This window comes from Desmodus rotundus, chromosome 4 (genome assembly GCF_022682495.2).
Source record: "Desmodus rotundus isolate HL8 chromosome 4, HLdesRot8A.1, whole genome shotgun sequence".
Classification (NCBI taxonomy): Eukaryota; Metazoa; Chordata; class Mammalia; order Chiroptera; family Phyllostomidae; genus Desmodus; species Desmodus rotundus.
In genome coordinates this window covers 1,085,967-1,101,337 of record NC_071390.1, presented here as the reverse complement: position 1 = coordinate 1,101,337, position 15,371 = coordinate 1,085,967, and the positions used below count along the sequence as shown (strand labels likewise).

The 15,371-nt window shown below is 54.7% G+C and overlaps 1 protein-coding gene across 1 annotated transcript in view; it reads right to left on the bottom strand.

Annotated features, from left to right (window-relative positions):
• TCERG1L (transcription elongation regulator 1 like) overlaps nt 1–12,565 on the bottom strand; it is an 81,199-nt gene extending 68,634 nt beyond the window's left edge. The window contains exons 1-3 of the mRNA XM_053922944.1: nt 12,280–12,565; nt 10,106–10,252; nt 9,173–9,353 (exon numbers count right to left, since the gene is read on the bottom strand). Coding sequence (XP_053778919.1) covers nt 9,173–9,353; nt 10,106–10,252; nt 12,280–12,531 — 580 coding nt within the window. The 5' untranslated portion in view covers nt 12,532–12,565. The remainder of the gene's footprint in view (nt 1–9,172; nt 9,354–10,105; nt 10,253–12,279) is intronic.
• Nucleotides 12,566–15,371: the final 2,806 nt, after the last annotated feature.

Here is a 15,371-nt window from a genome sequence, read left to right as displayed (position 1 = left end):
TGGGGTTGTGGGTTGTCACGTGTGACCGACCACAGACGGAGAACTGCTGAGTGAAATCACGTCCACACTCTAAAGGGCGCGAAGGCCGAATGGCACGCCGTCACACACGCCTCCCAGCAGTCGTGCGAGGACAGGCACGCTCTGTTCACGACTGCAAACGCTGAGCGGCCAAGGGTTGTTGAAAGACTATGCTAATTCACTAGGAGAATATTACCTTTGCTGGGTGAGATTTGCATTTCCTGAATTACTTGTGAGTAAGCCACATTGCACATAATAATCATAATTACAAATAATTTATAATCTTCTGTGATCATCTGTTTATGTGTATTTTATGACGGTATCAGAATATTGTCCCCCATGACAACTCTTTTTAAACGTATTACATTAAGCCACATGTAGGTTACTGCATTGGTTCCTCATTCTAAAAACTGGTGTAACCTCAGAACAAGACCAACCCCTCGTACACACTTTTAAAGTACATACTTGTTTACCTCAGGGGTAGACGCCATGCCCAACACTTTTCGACGGCGTTCTTTCTTACCAGGAAAGTAATACACTTGGCATCGTGTTATACCCACAAATTAGTTTGGAAAGAATCGAGCCTCACAGAGCTCCATTTTCCCATCCCAGCCCATCGCGAGTCTCTCCGGTCGAGAAGTGATTCGGCACATTCTCAGACTCCTTGTTTAGAGCTCAAGCAGAAGCGGGGGCGGTGCTCCGTCTCCTGGTGCTGGCGGTGGCGTCCGGGGACTCGGTGGCCGGCTGCGCCCTGGCGAGGTCAGCACGCTCCCCGCTGCAGCGTCCGAGAGGCTATTAATATGCAGGAAATACACTGCCTCTGAACGTCTGTGTTTTACCACCCGTTTTGCCAAACTGTCCCTTAAACTCTGAGAGTTATTAAGTTGAATGTCATGACTTTTGAAAATGTAAGAGTTATAAACGTCAAGTGGCATTTCCTATTTGTGTTTCACTCCCTATTGCATGGGCTGAACCTTCCAGCAAGCCGTCAAAGTAAAAGACGCAGAGCGAGTGGCTATTGTGAGCCGACCCTGACGGGCAGATGGGCTGCACTTCAGGCGTCACGTTGAGGGACTTCCTTCCTGTCGTTAGCATCACACCAGTCTGCCGTCTAAGGAAAGAGAGCACTTTTTCTTACTAAACCCACTTATCGTTGTCGACGCTTATCTTATTTTCACACCACTTCTGCAACCACGAATGGCCCGCCCGCTGCTCACCGCACCCTCCCGGCGGGTGGCGCCGTCACTGCCCCTCGGTCGCTCTGTAATTTCTTTGATGTGTGCTTCATGGTGTTATTTTCTACCCTTTTGCGTTTCATTGTCATTGTGGACACTTCCAACAGGAACAGAACAGAGGATCGTGTGACAACACCCCCCCCCCCCCCCCCCCGCGTCTGCCATCTGCCACCATCTCCAGCTGGAGGCCCGGCGCCTCCCGTCGCTGCCGTCGCACGCCCAGCCCCACGCTCGACTCCGGTGCACTGGGACACACCTCTGCCTCATCCTCCTGAGTCTCAGCAGCTGTCTCCAAAGCACCGGAGTTCTTTTAAAGAAAAGCCTAGGCAGAGGACCCTTGTCACACCTGCAAACTGGTAAAATCAACGGGAATTCTGGAGAGTATCTAACACGCAGTCAGGGCCTGGAGTTCTCCAGCCGCCTTTCAATGTCATCTTTCAGACTAGAGTCAGATAAGATCCACACATTGCCCCGGGCGTGTCCCTTAAGTCTCTCTTTTAAAAAAAAAGTTCAGTGCATGCAAGTAAAATTTACATTCAGCGAAATTTGCTCGGAAGCCACGAAGCTGTGGTTGGTCTTAGGTCACGAACAGGGCATCTCGTGGGACAGGGACACTTGTCCCGGATCATCTCACTAACCTCCACGCTCTCGGGGCCCAGCCGCTCGCTGCGTGCGCCCCAGTCCACCACTCGCTGCAGGTGCCCATGCTGGTCGACCCCCTCACCAGGTAACGGGCATTTAGATGGTCCCGGTGCTGCTGCTTACACGCGGAGCCACTGCCAACACGTGTGTGCGGGCTTTTGGGCGGATGCATCTGTTTTTCTTGGGTAAACACACAGGGTGTGCCTGTACGAGACTGCCACACTGACCCCGAAATGACTGCCCGAAGTGACCGTGACAGGTTGCATTCCCGCCAGCAAGCTCGGCAAGTGCCAGCTGCTCCCTGCATTGCTGAAGCTGCAGCCTCTCTGATGGACGTGCGGGGCGCTGGGGGCAGGGCCGGTTTGCGTTCTCCGATGACAGATAGTCCTGAGCGTGTTTTCCTGAGCTCCCCTGCCGTCCATCTCTCTGTTGGTGGTGTGTCTGGTCACGTATTTTGCCCATTTTTGGTGGGTTGTTTGTTTTCTTATTTTTGACTTGTGAGAGTCTTTGTAAACTCTGGATATCAACTCTTTATTAAACGTATGTTTTGCAGGTATTTTCTTTTCATACTTGGCTTTTCTTTTCACTTAATTAGAAGTGCTTTCCAAGAACAACAGTATTTAACGTTGACGAAGTCTAACTGTTGCATTTTCTCTCATGGTTCGTGATTTCGGTGTCGCGTCTAAGAAATCTCTGCCTAATTCAGGATCGCAAGTTCTTCTTTTATGTTTCCCTCCAGAGGTTCTGGGGGGGTTTATTCTGTAACCACATCTATAGTCTATCTTGGGTTAATTTTCGTATATGATACAAGGTCATGGTCAAGATTGGTTTATGTCAAAGGCACGTGCTCGGTTGTTTCCCAACCACTGATTTACTGGAAAGGAATCTTCCTTACGCCACCGTCAAAAATCGACTGACCACGTGTGCGTGTCTATTTCTGGAAGGTCTACGACCATTTCCATCGATCGCTGTTCTTACGCTTTTGCCAGGCCCACGAAGCCCGTGTTCTTGTGCCTCTGTGGCAAGCGTTCAGATCACTTATTTGTGAGTCCCCCACGCTTGGCTTCTTTTCCAGAACCGGTGGGAACTCTACTCCCCGGGGCTTTCCACACCAGTGACAGGGCTGGCTTGTCCGTGTCCGTGAAGCTGGGATGTGCTTAGGGTTACCTGGAGTTCATGGGTCGCGCTTAACATCATGGAGTCTCCGCCCACTAGCTCTCTACTAACGTCCGATTTCTCCAATCAATGTGTTCGAGCTTTCTGGGCACATGTTTCATTACCCTCATCTGTAAGTGTTTTATGTTTCTGGTGCTCCGCGGCACCACGACCGTATTTTCATTTCCGGTCGTTCTCCAGAGCAGCCAGGGGAGCAGCCGAACGTTCCCACCTCCCCGGGCCCCGCAACCATGCAGCACTCACCTGCCGGAACTGGCAGTGGAGCCTATACGGCCTCAGTTTCTCCGCGAAGTTTTATTTCTTCCTCCCCAATCTGTGTGCTCTTTGCTCTTTTCCCCACCCCCCCCCTGCTGCAAGGGTTAGGCCGGCCCACACACGTGCGCGCCGGACGCGAGAGCGCCAACGCCTGCTGGGTTCTCCATCTCGGAAGACAGCAGAGGCCCCAGCGAGCACCACTCTGCCCGCGGCTCCTTCGCAGACGCCCCTCGTCGGTCTGATGATGCCCCCCTTAATTCTGAGTGGAATTAGAAGTTGGTTTGGTTTTTTCTTAAATCTGACCAGATTTGGGGGTTCACAAATGGATTTTCTGCATCTACTGAAATGACCATGTGGTTTTTCTTCTTTGCTGTTTCGATCAAGTGAGTGACACAGGCTTTCTAAAGCCAAACCGGCATCGCATTCCCAGAAAAGGCCCCGCCCGGCCGTGATGTGCCACGAATTTCGTACGTCACTAATCTCGTGTGAGGATTTTTGCGTTTACGTCTGCGAAGTGTGTCAGTCTGTAATTGTCTCTTTTACAATACCTCTCTGGTTCCTGTATCTGAGGGATGCTGCCGTAAAAAAGAACTCAGGGAACGTTACCCCTGCTTCGGTTTCCTGAAGACGTCTACTTAACGGTGGTATTGGCTCCTCCTTGGGGGTGCGGGAGAAGCGCGGGGAAGCTGTCGGGGGTGGGTGTGCTCCCCGTTGGAAGGAGTGGGTCACGAATCCCGGGTTTTCAGCAGACAGAGCACTGGGCCTGCTTCCTGTGTCTTCCTGCGTGAGAACGGGGGGGGGGGGGGGGCGGCCTCTGCTCCACGTCCTCGCCAGCCACCCGTGACACCAGTCTCTTTGGCCACGCCCATTCCAGCAGGTGGGAGGTGACATCTCCCCGCGGCGTTGACCTGCGTCTCCGTGATGACGGGTGATGCCGAGCACCTTCTCGTGCCCCCGCTGGCCCTCTGTACGTCTTCTTTGGAGAAATGTCTATTAAGTTTCTCTGCCCATTTCTTAGCCAGACTTGTTTCTTCATTTGGGGGTTTTGCTATCGAGCTGTATGAGTGCTTTATGTAGTCTGGATACTGACCCCTTACCAGGTGTATGACTCACCAACATTCTCTCCTGTCCCACAGGTCGCCTCTCGTCGTCTCGACTGTCCCCACCCCTGTGCAGATGCTTTGTAAGCTGACGTGATCCCACTTGTCGGTGTGCTGCGTTTTGCGTCACGTCTAGGGAATCGTTGCCGAGACCAGTGTCGAGGAAGTTTTTCTGTACGTTTTGTTCCAGCAATCCGATGATTTCAGGCCTTGCGTTTAAGTCTCTCGTTCACTTGGGGTTAAGCTTTGTAAGCGGGGTAAGACGGGGGTCTGGCTTCGTTCTTCCGCAGGTGGCTCTCCAGTGCCACTTACCACAGAAACCACCCCCCTTGTCAAACACCACTTGGCTGTACAGGCAGGAGTTGGCTTCGGGGCCCCTGTTCTGCTCCCTCGGCCTGCGCGTCTATGGCTGGGCCAGCGCCACACTGTCTCGATCGCGATGGCTTTGTCGCATGGTTTTAATCAGGGGGTATGGTCCCTCTGGCTTTGTTATTTCTCGGGGTTGCTTTGGCTATTCAGGATCATTTACGGTTCCAGGAGTATCTTAGGATTCTTTCTTCCATTTCTGGAAGAAATGGAAAAACACCACTGAAATTTGGTAGGGGTTGCGCTGACTCTATAGATGGCTTTGGGTAGTATGACTATTTTAACATTATTAACTCTTCTGGCCCATGGACACAGGACATCTTTCCACTTGTTTGTGTCTTCTTCAATCTCTTTTGTCAAAGTCCTGTAGTTTTCACTGTATGAATCTCTTCCTTCCTTGGTTTAATGTATTCCTAAGTATTTTTATTGTTTTTGATGCTATTGTGAATAGTTTTATTCTTTATTTATTTTTCAGGTATTTTGTGGTTACTGTATAGAAACTCAACTAATTTCTGAATACCAGTTTTGTGTCTTGCAACTGTGTTGAATTTGTTGATTAATTCCAACAACGTTTTGCGGGAATCTCTAGGATTTTCTACACATAACATCATATCATCTGCGAATAAAGACTTTACTTCTTCCTTTCTGATTTGACGCCCTGAATTTTTCACCTGACTGCTTCGGCTGGGATCTCCACTACCACGCTGAACAGGAGTAGCGAGAGTTGTAGTTCCTGGTGTTAGAGAAAAGGCTGACATCACACACTGTTGAGTGTGATGTCGGCTCTGGGTTTGTCCTCTGTGGCCTTGATGTTGAGGTGTGCATGTTTCTTTCCTACTGAATTTGTTGAGGGTATTTTTTTTTAAATCATGAAAGGATATTCACCCTGAGAGAGGGGCCTGTGCCTTGGAAAGCCTCGTGGTTTGGGTGTGGAGTCCAGGACATTCTCCCTGGCCCTTGCTCGGGCATCCTGGGGGGAGTAAGACTGTCTCCCTCTAGAGCATGAAGCAGCCCTGTAGGGGTCTCCTCCACCCTCGGCTCCTCGGCTCCCCTGGAGACGTGCACACGAAGGTTGGCTGGGAAACTGTGTCCTCAAGGCCGACAAGCCCCACGCATGACAGTCAGCCTTCCATCGGCACCCAACAGCTGAGATGGGGGCCCTTCGATTCTTCTCAATCTTTCTGCATGCATAAGAACAAAGCTGGCCACGAAATTGGGAAAGCAGATCTAACTGGCCTCTGGAACCTCAATACGTGGAGGAATAACCCTGCAGTGTTCTGGAAGGGCCCGGGAATCCATCAGAAGTTTTGTTTGCATGTTAAATTTCATGGGGATCGTTGCAACCTAAGTGGTGGAAATGTCTGGGGCACATTGTGGGGGCCAACGACGGCTATAAGTTAAAGGACAGGTCGGAGTCACGGGAAACCCGAGACAGCCGCCTGGCTGGCCCCAGGCTCCCTGGGAAGCCCTGGCTCCACAGAGCATTCAGGCTGGACGTGAGGAAGGGACTCACGAGTCGGCCTGAGTGAAAGGAGGCATCTTAGCTAGTGTCAGGGTGTGACACAGTCACTTCAGGAAAGTGCCACCTAGGTGACCACTTCCTCCCACAGAGAGCCCTCGGGAGACCCCGACCTTGGAGTTCACTGACTGCCACCTGGGGATTTCGCTTATTGGAAAGGACAGTGAATAAAAGACACTCTCCAGTCTCATTGGAAGGGACCTCATCAGGCCCCTCATCATGGATGGACAACTACCCTCCCCTCTGACACACGCCTCCGCCCACGGCAGACCCTCAAGACTCCCAGGGAATGAGACGCTGCCAGCCCCAGAGGCAGGCGGCCACCCCGAGGCATCAGCAAGGCCTGTGCACCTGCCGATTGCTGTTTGACACAGAAAACAACTGACTGTCTTTACCTGTCGAACGACATTAGTCCTGATAACGGTTACCCTCGTTCTGTGGGGTTTTCGGCCGAGTCCCACTGTTCGTGATAACTGAACGTGTATCAAATAACTGTTAACACTCTCTTTCACGGTTTACAGAAATGTCACACTAGACGCCAAATGCAGGAAACGTCAGACCGGAGGCAAAACTCACAGCAAGAGAGTTCGCAGGACGGAGAAGGCCAGTGTCCCGCCAGGAAACGCTTCAGGCCCGATGCCTGCCCTTTGCCTGCCCTTCCCTTTGGGGGGCCGTTCAGCCGCACCCCTCCTGGGCTCAGTGTTGCCCATCCCAGGGCTCCACCATCTCTGCAGGACAGCATCGACGCTGAGACTCCCCAGAACTAAGCCTCCCAGCCCCGCAAGAGCAGCCCATCCAAACAAAAGGCTGGTGGTCGTGGGTGCGTCCCACAGACTGATTTACAAGCAAAAGGGGAATTGGGGGCGAGCAGGGAGCTCCACAGAAAGCAGCCACATGCCGTGGGCCGACCTCAAACGCCTAACGGGCCGGTCGTGGTGGGCAGTCACGCCTTGTAACTTCTTTTCTTTCTTATTGGCTGTGTTGGGGTGGCAGGGGTTACTTGAACCCTGTGGGTTTCAAGCGTATGACTCAGTGACACGTCGTCTGCATCCTGTGCTCACCACCGAAGTCACGTCTCTTTCCATCACCGCTCACCCCCCTTCACCCTCTTCTTGGGGAAAGGTTTTGAGCCAGGCCTGTGCTCTGTCCTTGAGCACCTGGGCTCACACGCCTTTGAAATGACAAAAGTAAAACCCCTCCTCCAACAGGTACCGCCGCCCTCAAGCGGACATATAATCTTATTAACTATCTTGTAATCCGATCCCGCCCCCCTTCTTCCAATCTTCCTTAGGTTCCCTCCTTAATTTCAAATGCATAAAAGAAACTGCAAAACCATTATTCTCTGGAGCATCTGAGATCCTGCTTCCTGGCAACCGTCACCAGTTTGGCTCAAATAAACTCTCATTAAAAATCCTCTGCAGGTTTGGACGTTTCTCACGTCGACAGCTTCTTCAGCTAAATAGATACTTAGCGTGTTCATAGTGTGAGACTTTTCTAAGGAGAGGATTAAGGTGCCCTTTATCCTGCAAAACGTCTACATGATATTCAAGGATGAGCCGAGAGGCAGAAAGTTCACTCAAAGAATTTGTCTAAACAGGTTAACTAATTTATGCTTTTAAACTAAATTCCTCATTATTTTGCCAACAGTTGCTGCCAGTGCATCAGGGCACTAAAATATCGTTCTTACATCTACGCAAAGACCCACGCACAGCCACGGAGCCCTTGGGCGGCGCCCGCTATCCCACCCTCTTTTACCATCGCTACCGGCGACAGGGACACCGCCCCCTTAGTGCAGAATGTTCCCAGGTGGGCCGGCGGATGGTGCGCATGCAAATGTGAGTAACCCCGGCACACCGAGTGACAAGGACAGAAGGCAAGTCTCGGCCAAGAAGCATTAAGGCTCGTGAAAAAACAGGCAGCAGAATCGTTCTCCCGGACTTACTGCTACACAGGGTCCACCGCACGTTAGCACGCGTCAGGTGGGCCAACGCAGAAGCAACAGAGCCATCGCCTCGGCCATCGGCGCGCGTGTCACCTTCGCAGGGGCATGTCCTCCTTCCCGGATTCCAGACACACACACCGAGACGAGCGGGTGGGTGGGAAAGCGCAGGAAGCTAATGTGATTCTGAAGTCATAAAAAATTCCATAATGGAAGGTGTTGCAGGATAATTGTGGCACCGGCAACATTTGCTTCTACGACATGATCGTCTGTTAAGGTGATTTTAAAAATCAATTTAAAAATTCATAAGGTGATTTTACTCTCCTGGTACTGTGCGGGTTTATTACACAACCTTTCATCTAGGGATTATTTCACGGGAGTTTACTCCAGGACAAATGAGCTTTCAGGTCACGAGACTCCGAAGACAGAACAAAACCATCTCCCACACAAGTATGTTTTTACAGGCCGTACCCAGGACCACCCCCAGCGTGAAGGCAAAGTTCACCAAAGTCTCACGCGTCCTGCAGACCAGGAGCTTTGAAACGCGCACCTCACCCCGCCCCTCCCTGCCAGAGCAAGTTTAAGTGAGAGTTTCTAGACCATTAGTGCCGCCGGTAAGAGCCACCGGCAGAAGATTTGGTCACTTCTAAACGCAAAGCACCAAAAATACGCTTCCGGGCAAATCCCTCAGCCACCTCTTCATCTTAAAACAAATTCCACACCCCAAAAACACAGCAGAGAAGTTACCCCAAATTCAAGTTCTTTATCAAAAGGAATCATGCCCATGAAAAGAAATATATTACTGAAAGAATTTTTAAAAACCTGTTTCATTAAAGTGACAAATACAGTTTCCATACCTAAAACTGACTCGTGGCTGAAACAAAAAGAAGGAAAAAGCACGTTTGCCGCTTTGGGCACCGACCTGGAACGGGCTGCGGTGCTAACACCATGGTGGGCAGTGGCCGGCGGGCAGGAGCTGGCCTGGACAGAGACAGGGCTACGGGGCCGGCCAGGAAGGGAGGCTTCTCATACCCACGGAACACTCGTGAGTCCTCAGGATAGAGCCACGCTGAGTCCAGAGCAAAGGAATTGTCTACAAAGATCTGTCCGCAAAGAAAGCAAGAAAACCAGTTCAGACCACACACGCGGCAAAGGCTGAAGGCTTCTGTAAGTGCTTATCTTGTCTCCCATTGATCAAATATCGGAGATTCTGTAAGTGGGGACTCTATAAAAGCGTCCTTCTCCAACCTAAAGATCCAATAACAACCACCATCGAGCTAAAGTTGTCTGCACGGGGCTTCGACCATTGACTCGGTGACTTCAGCACCGAAGCCCGTTTCCAGATTAAAGAAGCACCCCAGTGAGCTGGGTGGTGTAGACACGGCACTGCTCTAAATTTTTTGTTTAGTTTTCAATTAAACAAAGTGTGGTCAGTAAGTCAATTCAAAATCCAAAATAATCTATCAGAAAGATGACCACTTGACGCAGTGATAGCAAGAAAAGCCCGCTGCTGAAACTTCTACTGGAATTATGTAAAAATGTGTAAGGCTATCTTTCGATCAATTGGGACAGATTAAAAACTGAAAATTGTAAAAACTAGATTTGGATTCGCAACTGAAAAAATGTACGTTGCGCTGTGGAATCCAGAGGTTTCAAACCTCAACAACCCCCGCCCCACCATCTGCTGGCGTCTTTGAGCAGACGGATCTCATTCTGAAAAGACTTCTCTCTACACCCAGACGGTCAGCGTGGTGCCATCAGCAGACAGAAAGTGCACTGTTCCTGTTGGCGAGGAAATGTCCCCCAATTTAATAATGCAAGTCCATCCGTCCAATGAAACCACGTGCATTTGTACCTTACAGTTAGGTATCCGTTTGTGCAGCCAGCTTTTCCCAACAGGAGGCGGGAGAGCAGAGGGGCAGACCTGTGGGAAGACCGGCACCAGCTCCACGGTGGAAGACGGGGGTGGTCCTGCAGGCGGAGAGGGGCCGCCGAAGAGCCACTGGAACACAAGAAGGGAGCGGAGGGTGCTCGTTAGCCCATCCCAATCAGCTCTACTTCGTGCCAGAAGACGCTGGGATGGTGCTTTTTTAACAAAGGGAATTTAAAAATATATGTATTTGATTATGAGAAAAATTCCCTTTTTCCCCAGTCAAAAACCCCCACAAAATTTCCCCAGATTTTGACAATGTACGTTTGCACATCAGAGTCATCAGCAAGCATTGCCAGCTCTGCATCCTTCAAGACCGAGAAAGAACTTCTGAGCCCAAACCCACGACAACGAGGTGAGAAGCAGGCCTCTGCCCCCACATGAGGAGCAACCGCGAGGGATAGGGGAATGCTGGGCACTTCCTTCCTGATTCTCAGCCGGCACAGAGCTGCACGTAGGCCTGGCCCCTCCAATAAGACATCGTGTAGGAACCATACCCGTCACTGTAAAGACAAGCACCAATCCCGGTCTCAGAACACAATGAGCTGAGGGGTTAGGATGTAAAGTTGCCCGAGGCTCCCAGTGCAAACGGACCCCAAGGCAGAGACAATGGAGGTGAGCTGGAGGCTCACTAAAGGCCCCAGAGCAGGAGGTGAGAGGGCAGGCACGGAAGGAGCCCGGCCCTCGGGGAGACAGTCTCCCTGATTGAAATAATCGAATCTCCATCAGGCGAGAACTAATAAAATCATTGCTCAGTGAGGCGGAATGTTTCAACATCTATTTCTTGTCGAATCCTAAGGGCATTTCTTTCACTCTCCTGTTACGTGAACATGTTCTTTTGGCTCTCAATATAGTCATTGGACAGAAAGCATGAGCGCAAAAATATTTCAAAGATAAATAAGGCTTTTACATTTTTCTCTTTTAAATTTACACAGAAAAAAAAAAAAAAAAAAAAAAAGGCCGCGTCCTCCCCGGGAGGGAAAATCGCAGTTCCCGGGCCTCACGCGCCCCCAGTGGTGGCGCGGGGCACCGCAGCCCCGGGACAGACCGGAAAAGCAGCCGCGCTCACTCAGTAACATGAGCTGCAGCACACGGCGAGACACATCTCCAGGATGCCTGGGCGGCTGGGTCTGGAGACCAGAGGAGGACTTCGGCGTCTGTCCGAAGAGCGCCAAGGGCAGCGTCGGAACGCCATTCACTCCGTGGTGTGCTCCAGCACACCGCTCATTGAATATGCTAATGAAGGCTATCCTTGGACTCAGAGGCACGTTATCCCCCGGGTTAAATGCATCTGCATAGTTCGAGAGCAAACAATGGATCTTGCCACAACCTGCCTGCCTGGCTCGGGTGCACCAGTAACCGAAGGTACACTTTTCCTTTCTACCCCAGGTTACAAATGCCCAAGTGTGCCGAAGTGCAGCCGGGCGTTAGCGGGCTGATTAGGTGGGCTCCGGCGGGCCTGGGGGGAGGGGGCGGCGGGGCGGGGGCGGGGGCAGGTTATCACCAGTAACATTTCTCAGTGTTAAAGGCAGGATTTCCCTGCCGGCTTCCATTGGTTTGAATTCTCTTAGGCATTGTCCTGAGTCTATTTTCACATGAAAAAAAAAAAACCCAACCAGATCAGAATCAGAAATAGCTATTGATTCCCAGCTCGCTTTTCAAGTCTGGCGGAGACTGTAAAAGTATTAACTTCCCTGCGATAAGTCGCCACGGCGCGCGGCGGCCACGATCGGCTCCGGCAGGGCGACTTCAGCACCGCGCTCTGGACAGCGACCCTGGCCCGGGCGCAAGTTGTGGCCAGGGCGGTCCCCCCTGGGGCCTCGGGGTGCGAGCCTCTCTACAAGGCTTGGCTGAGACACCCCGAAATATACTGGAAAAAACTGCCTGGAGGCAGAACGGGACGGCGAGGCATGAACTTTGCTGCCGAAGCCCGGCTGCCTTTGCTGAGTCCTAGGGTTTGGGGAGCCAGGATGCCAGGGGTGCGGGAGCGCGAGCCCCGGGGCCAGGGCAGCCCAGACCCGCGAGGGCCGCACCCAGGGGCAGAGGGGACGCGGGCTGCGGAGCCCCAGGGCCCGAGGCCAGGGACAGGGACACGTTACCTGCCCGTGGAGAAGGGGGAGGTGGTGCGCAGCGGCGGCGGCGTGGTCTGGCGCAGAGGGCAGCGGCACCAGCGGCAGCAGCGGCTCGCCGGGCGCCTGCCAGCCGGGCGGCCCCCGGATCAGCGGGGCGGCGGGGGGCTGGGCCGTAGCGAGTAGCAAGGGCTGGGGCGCGACCCCGGCGCCCAGACGGAGCAGCCCGGCTGAGCCGGGGACCATCCAGACCCAGGGCGGAGGCGGCGGGTCTGCATTCATCGGCCACAGGAGAGGCTGCCGCCGCCGCTGGAGCCCGGCGCTCACCAGCATCCTGCATCCCCGCGCGGGCGGCGGCGGCGGCGGCGGCAGGGGCGCGGGGGCGGCGGGCACCGGAGGTGCGGGCCGGCGGTGGCGCGGGCTCCGAAGCGAACTCACTTGGTTCCGCGGCGGCCGCTCGCTCCGCCCCTGCCCCGCGCGGGGAGCCCCTCCTCCCGCCCGCCGCCCTCCCCTACCGGAGAGGCTGCCGCGCCGCCCCCGCGGAGCTCGGCCGGGCCCGCCAGCGCCCAGGACCTCGGCCCAGGCCCCGCCCGCCCGCCCGCGCCCCCCGCCCCTGCTCCTGGCCCCGCCTGCCTGTCCGCACCCTCCCCGGGGCTGCGCGCCCGCGCCTGCGGGCCCCTTGTCAGGCGAGGAGAGCGGGGGCGCGGGGAGCTGAGGGTGCGCTTGGCCGGGATCCCGCGGATCGCGCCCCCGGACTCCCGAGCGGCCGCTGGAGGCCGCCGGGCCCTTGCGGACGGTGCGCACCGCGCTCCGCGGGAGGCACACACGGCGGCCCGGGAGCCAGAATCTACGTGCGGTGGCGAGCAGAGGCCCAGGTGGCCGCGCACGAGCCAGGCACGTCCTGCCGCCGGTCAGGGCTGGGGGCGCCAGCCGGGACCAAGCAAGGTCCTCTCTCGGCCGGGCTGGACTCTGGTCAAGGGCGCCCGGCCCCCGAGGGGATGCTGGTTGCAGACCCCGACGCTAGGTGGCACTGGTGGCTGCTGGGGACGGGGAGACCTCTCTCGGGAAGATCTGCCACACACTTTCCTAAGCCCCCAGTGCGCCCTCTTTCCTGCGGCCCCTACCCCACGCCCCACTAGCTCCAGTGCAACGCACCAAGCAGGTCGCGGGACGTCCCAATTGTCCCGTGGAAGCGCCCTGTGAACTGGTCCTGAGGTCCCGCAAGCACAGCCCTGTGCTCCCCTTTACCCGCCGCGAGCCGCCTATGCGGCGCACCACGGGCTGCCTGGGGCCGAGGACCGACCCTTCCTCCGAGGACCCTGGCTCGGCCCGGAGCTTGGCTCAGCCCTGCTCGCGAGCAGTCACCGCCAGGCGGCGTGCGCCGGGGCCGCTCCCGCGACCTCCCTCCTGCCACAGACCCTCGTCCCTGGGACGCCCAGTCTCCTCCTTCTGATCCCCTGCCCCGCAACAGCAGTGCAGGACCCCCAGCTGTGGGCAATTCGTGCTGGGGGCCGGGACGGAGGCTTCTCGGCGCTAACGGAGACTTCAGGTCGCTCGCTGGGGAAGCCGGAGAGGTCACCCTGCAGCGCAAGCCCTGTGCGTCTTTGGAGAGTTTGATGAAGGGGCTCCTGCTGCTCCAAGCCCAGGTGGGGTTGCGAGGCTTGCGTTCCAGAGCTTGTAGGAAAACCTCGCCCTGACCTGGCGGGACAGCATGCACCGACCAACCCTCACCCACAGACACACCTGGGACTCTCCAAACCTGGTCTCCATCCCCTCTGAACCGGTCCGCGCCACCCTCCCGAGACGAAGCAAGGCACCCGAGCGCTTTCAACTGGATTCTAGGGCTGTTTCCTCATAACCCTAATTTGCTTAATTCCCTCCTGCTTTGGCAGGACTTCTTTCAGATCTGGGCATATGCTAATTTGCATAGCTGGCATCTCCATATTTTCTCCATGCAAACCATTTTTTCAATTAGCAAATTCCTCTCTCTTTGATGCACAAGTCCTGGCAAGATCTTGGTTTTTTTCCACCTAAAAATCGAACAGCTCCGCAGACATGGAGCTTGTTACTCTTCATCTCAAGCTTCTAATCCACGTGTATCTGTCTGGCGGGGCCGCGAATGTGAAGGTGCCTTCGTCCCGATTGTCACCGCCAGCCTGTGGGGCTGGGCCGGGCACCTTTAGGCAGGTAACATGGGCACCTGGGAGGGCCCTGTGGAGGAAGAGCTGCAACCCTTCTCCGTCGTTTGGAAGCTGGGCCTGGGGACCCGTCATGGCGGAGTCGGGCCTGGGGACCCGTCATGGCGGAGTCGGGCGTGCTTGCTGCTCTCTGCAAAACCAAAGTGCCGCGCCCACTCGCGCCCACTCCCAGAAAGGAGGCCTCTCCCCATTCCCACGCAGCACTGTCCTCAGAGTGGTTCTGCTGAAGTCAGCGCTGATGATGCTGGACCCCTCCCTGGCCCCCCATGTCCTGAGGCTGAGATGCCTCGGGCCATTGCTGGACTCTGAGCGGAAGCTGGAGACCACTAGTAACTGTCCACGCGAGGAGCCTCAGAGCCCCAGCCATCCTGTACCCGCCTAACACGGCGCTTCGAGCCCTTCACCGCACCCTGCCGGGGGACAGGCTACATTCCAGGGACACGGCCAGGATATTACAGGTGCAGGATGGCTCCCACTGGTGACTAACAGGCACGATGGGGCACCCGGGATGCGGGCTCCCCCTGTTTCTCCTGCACCCCAAGGACAGGAGACACGCACCCCAGCTGAGGTTTCAGTGACTCTCAGCACACGGAGCCCTGTCCACCCTGACCGCCAGGGGGCAGGGCAGGGCCCAGCTGGGAGCAGGGCTCCATGGCAGGGGGGCCTGCCACTGGCCAGAAGGTCTACTGACCCGCCAGCGTAAAAAACAATGAGAAAATTAGCTTTATACATAATCTAGTCTTAAGTTCTCCTAACCAATAAAAACAACCTTAAATCTGTCCCTTATTATTCAGGCAAAACTGGCAGAATTTCCCAGCTAAGGGGAGACAGAATAACACCTGAGCAAGAGTAGATCCACACCACGAGAAATGTGCAAATACTCACTCATGCTAATTACTTTTACCTTCAGGAAAAAATGGCGTT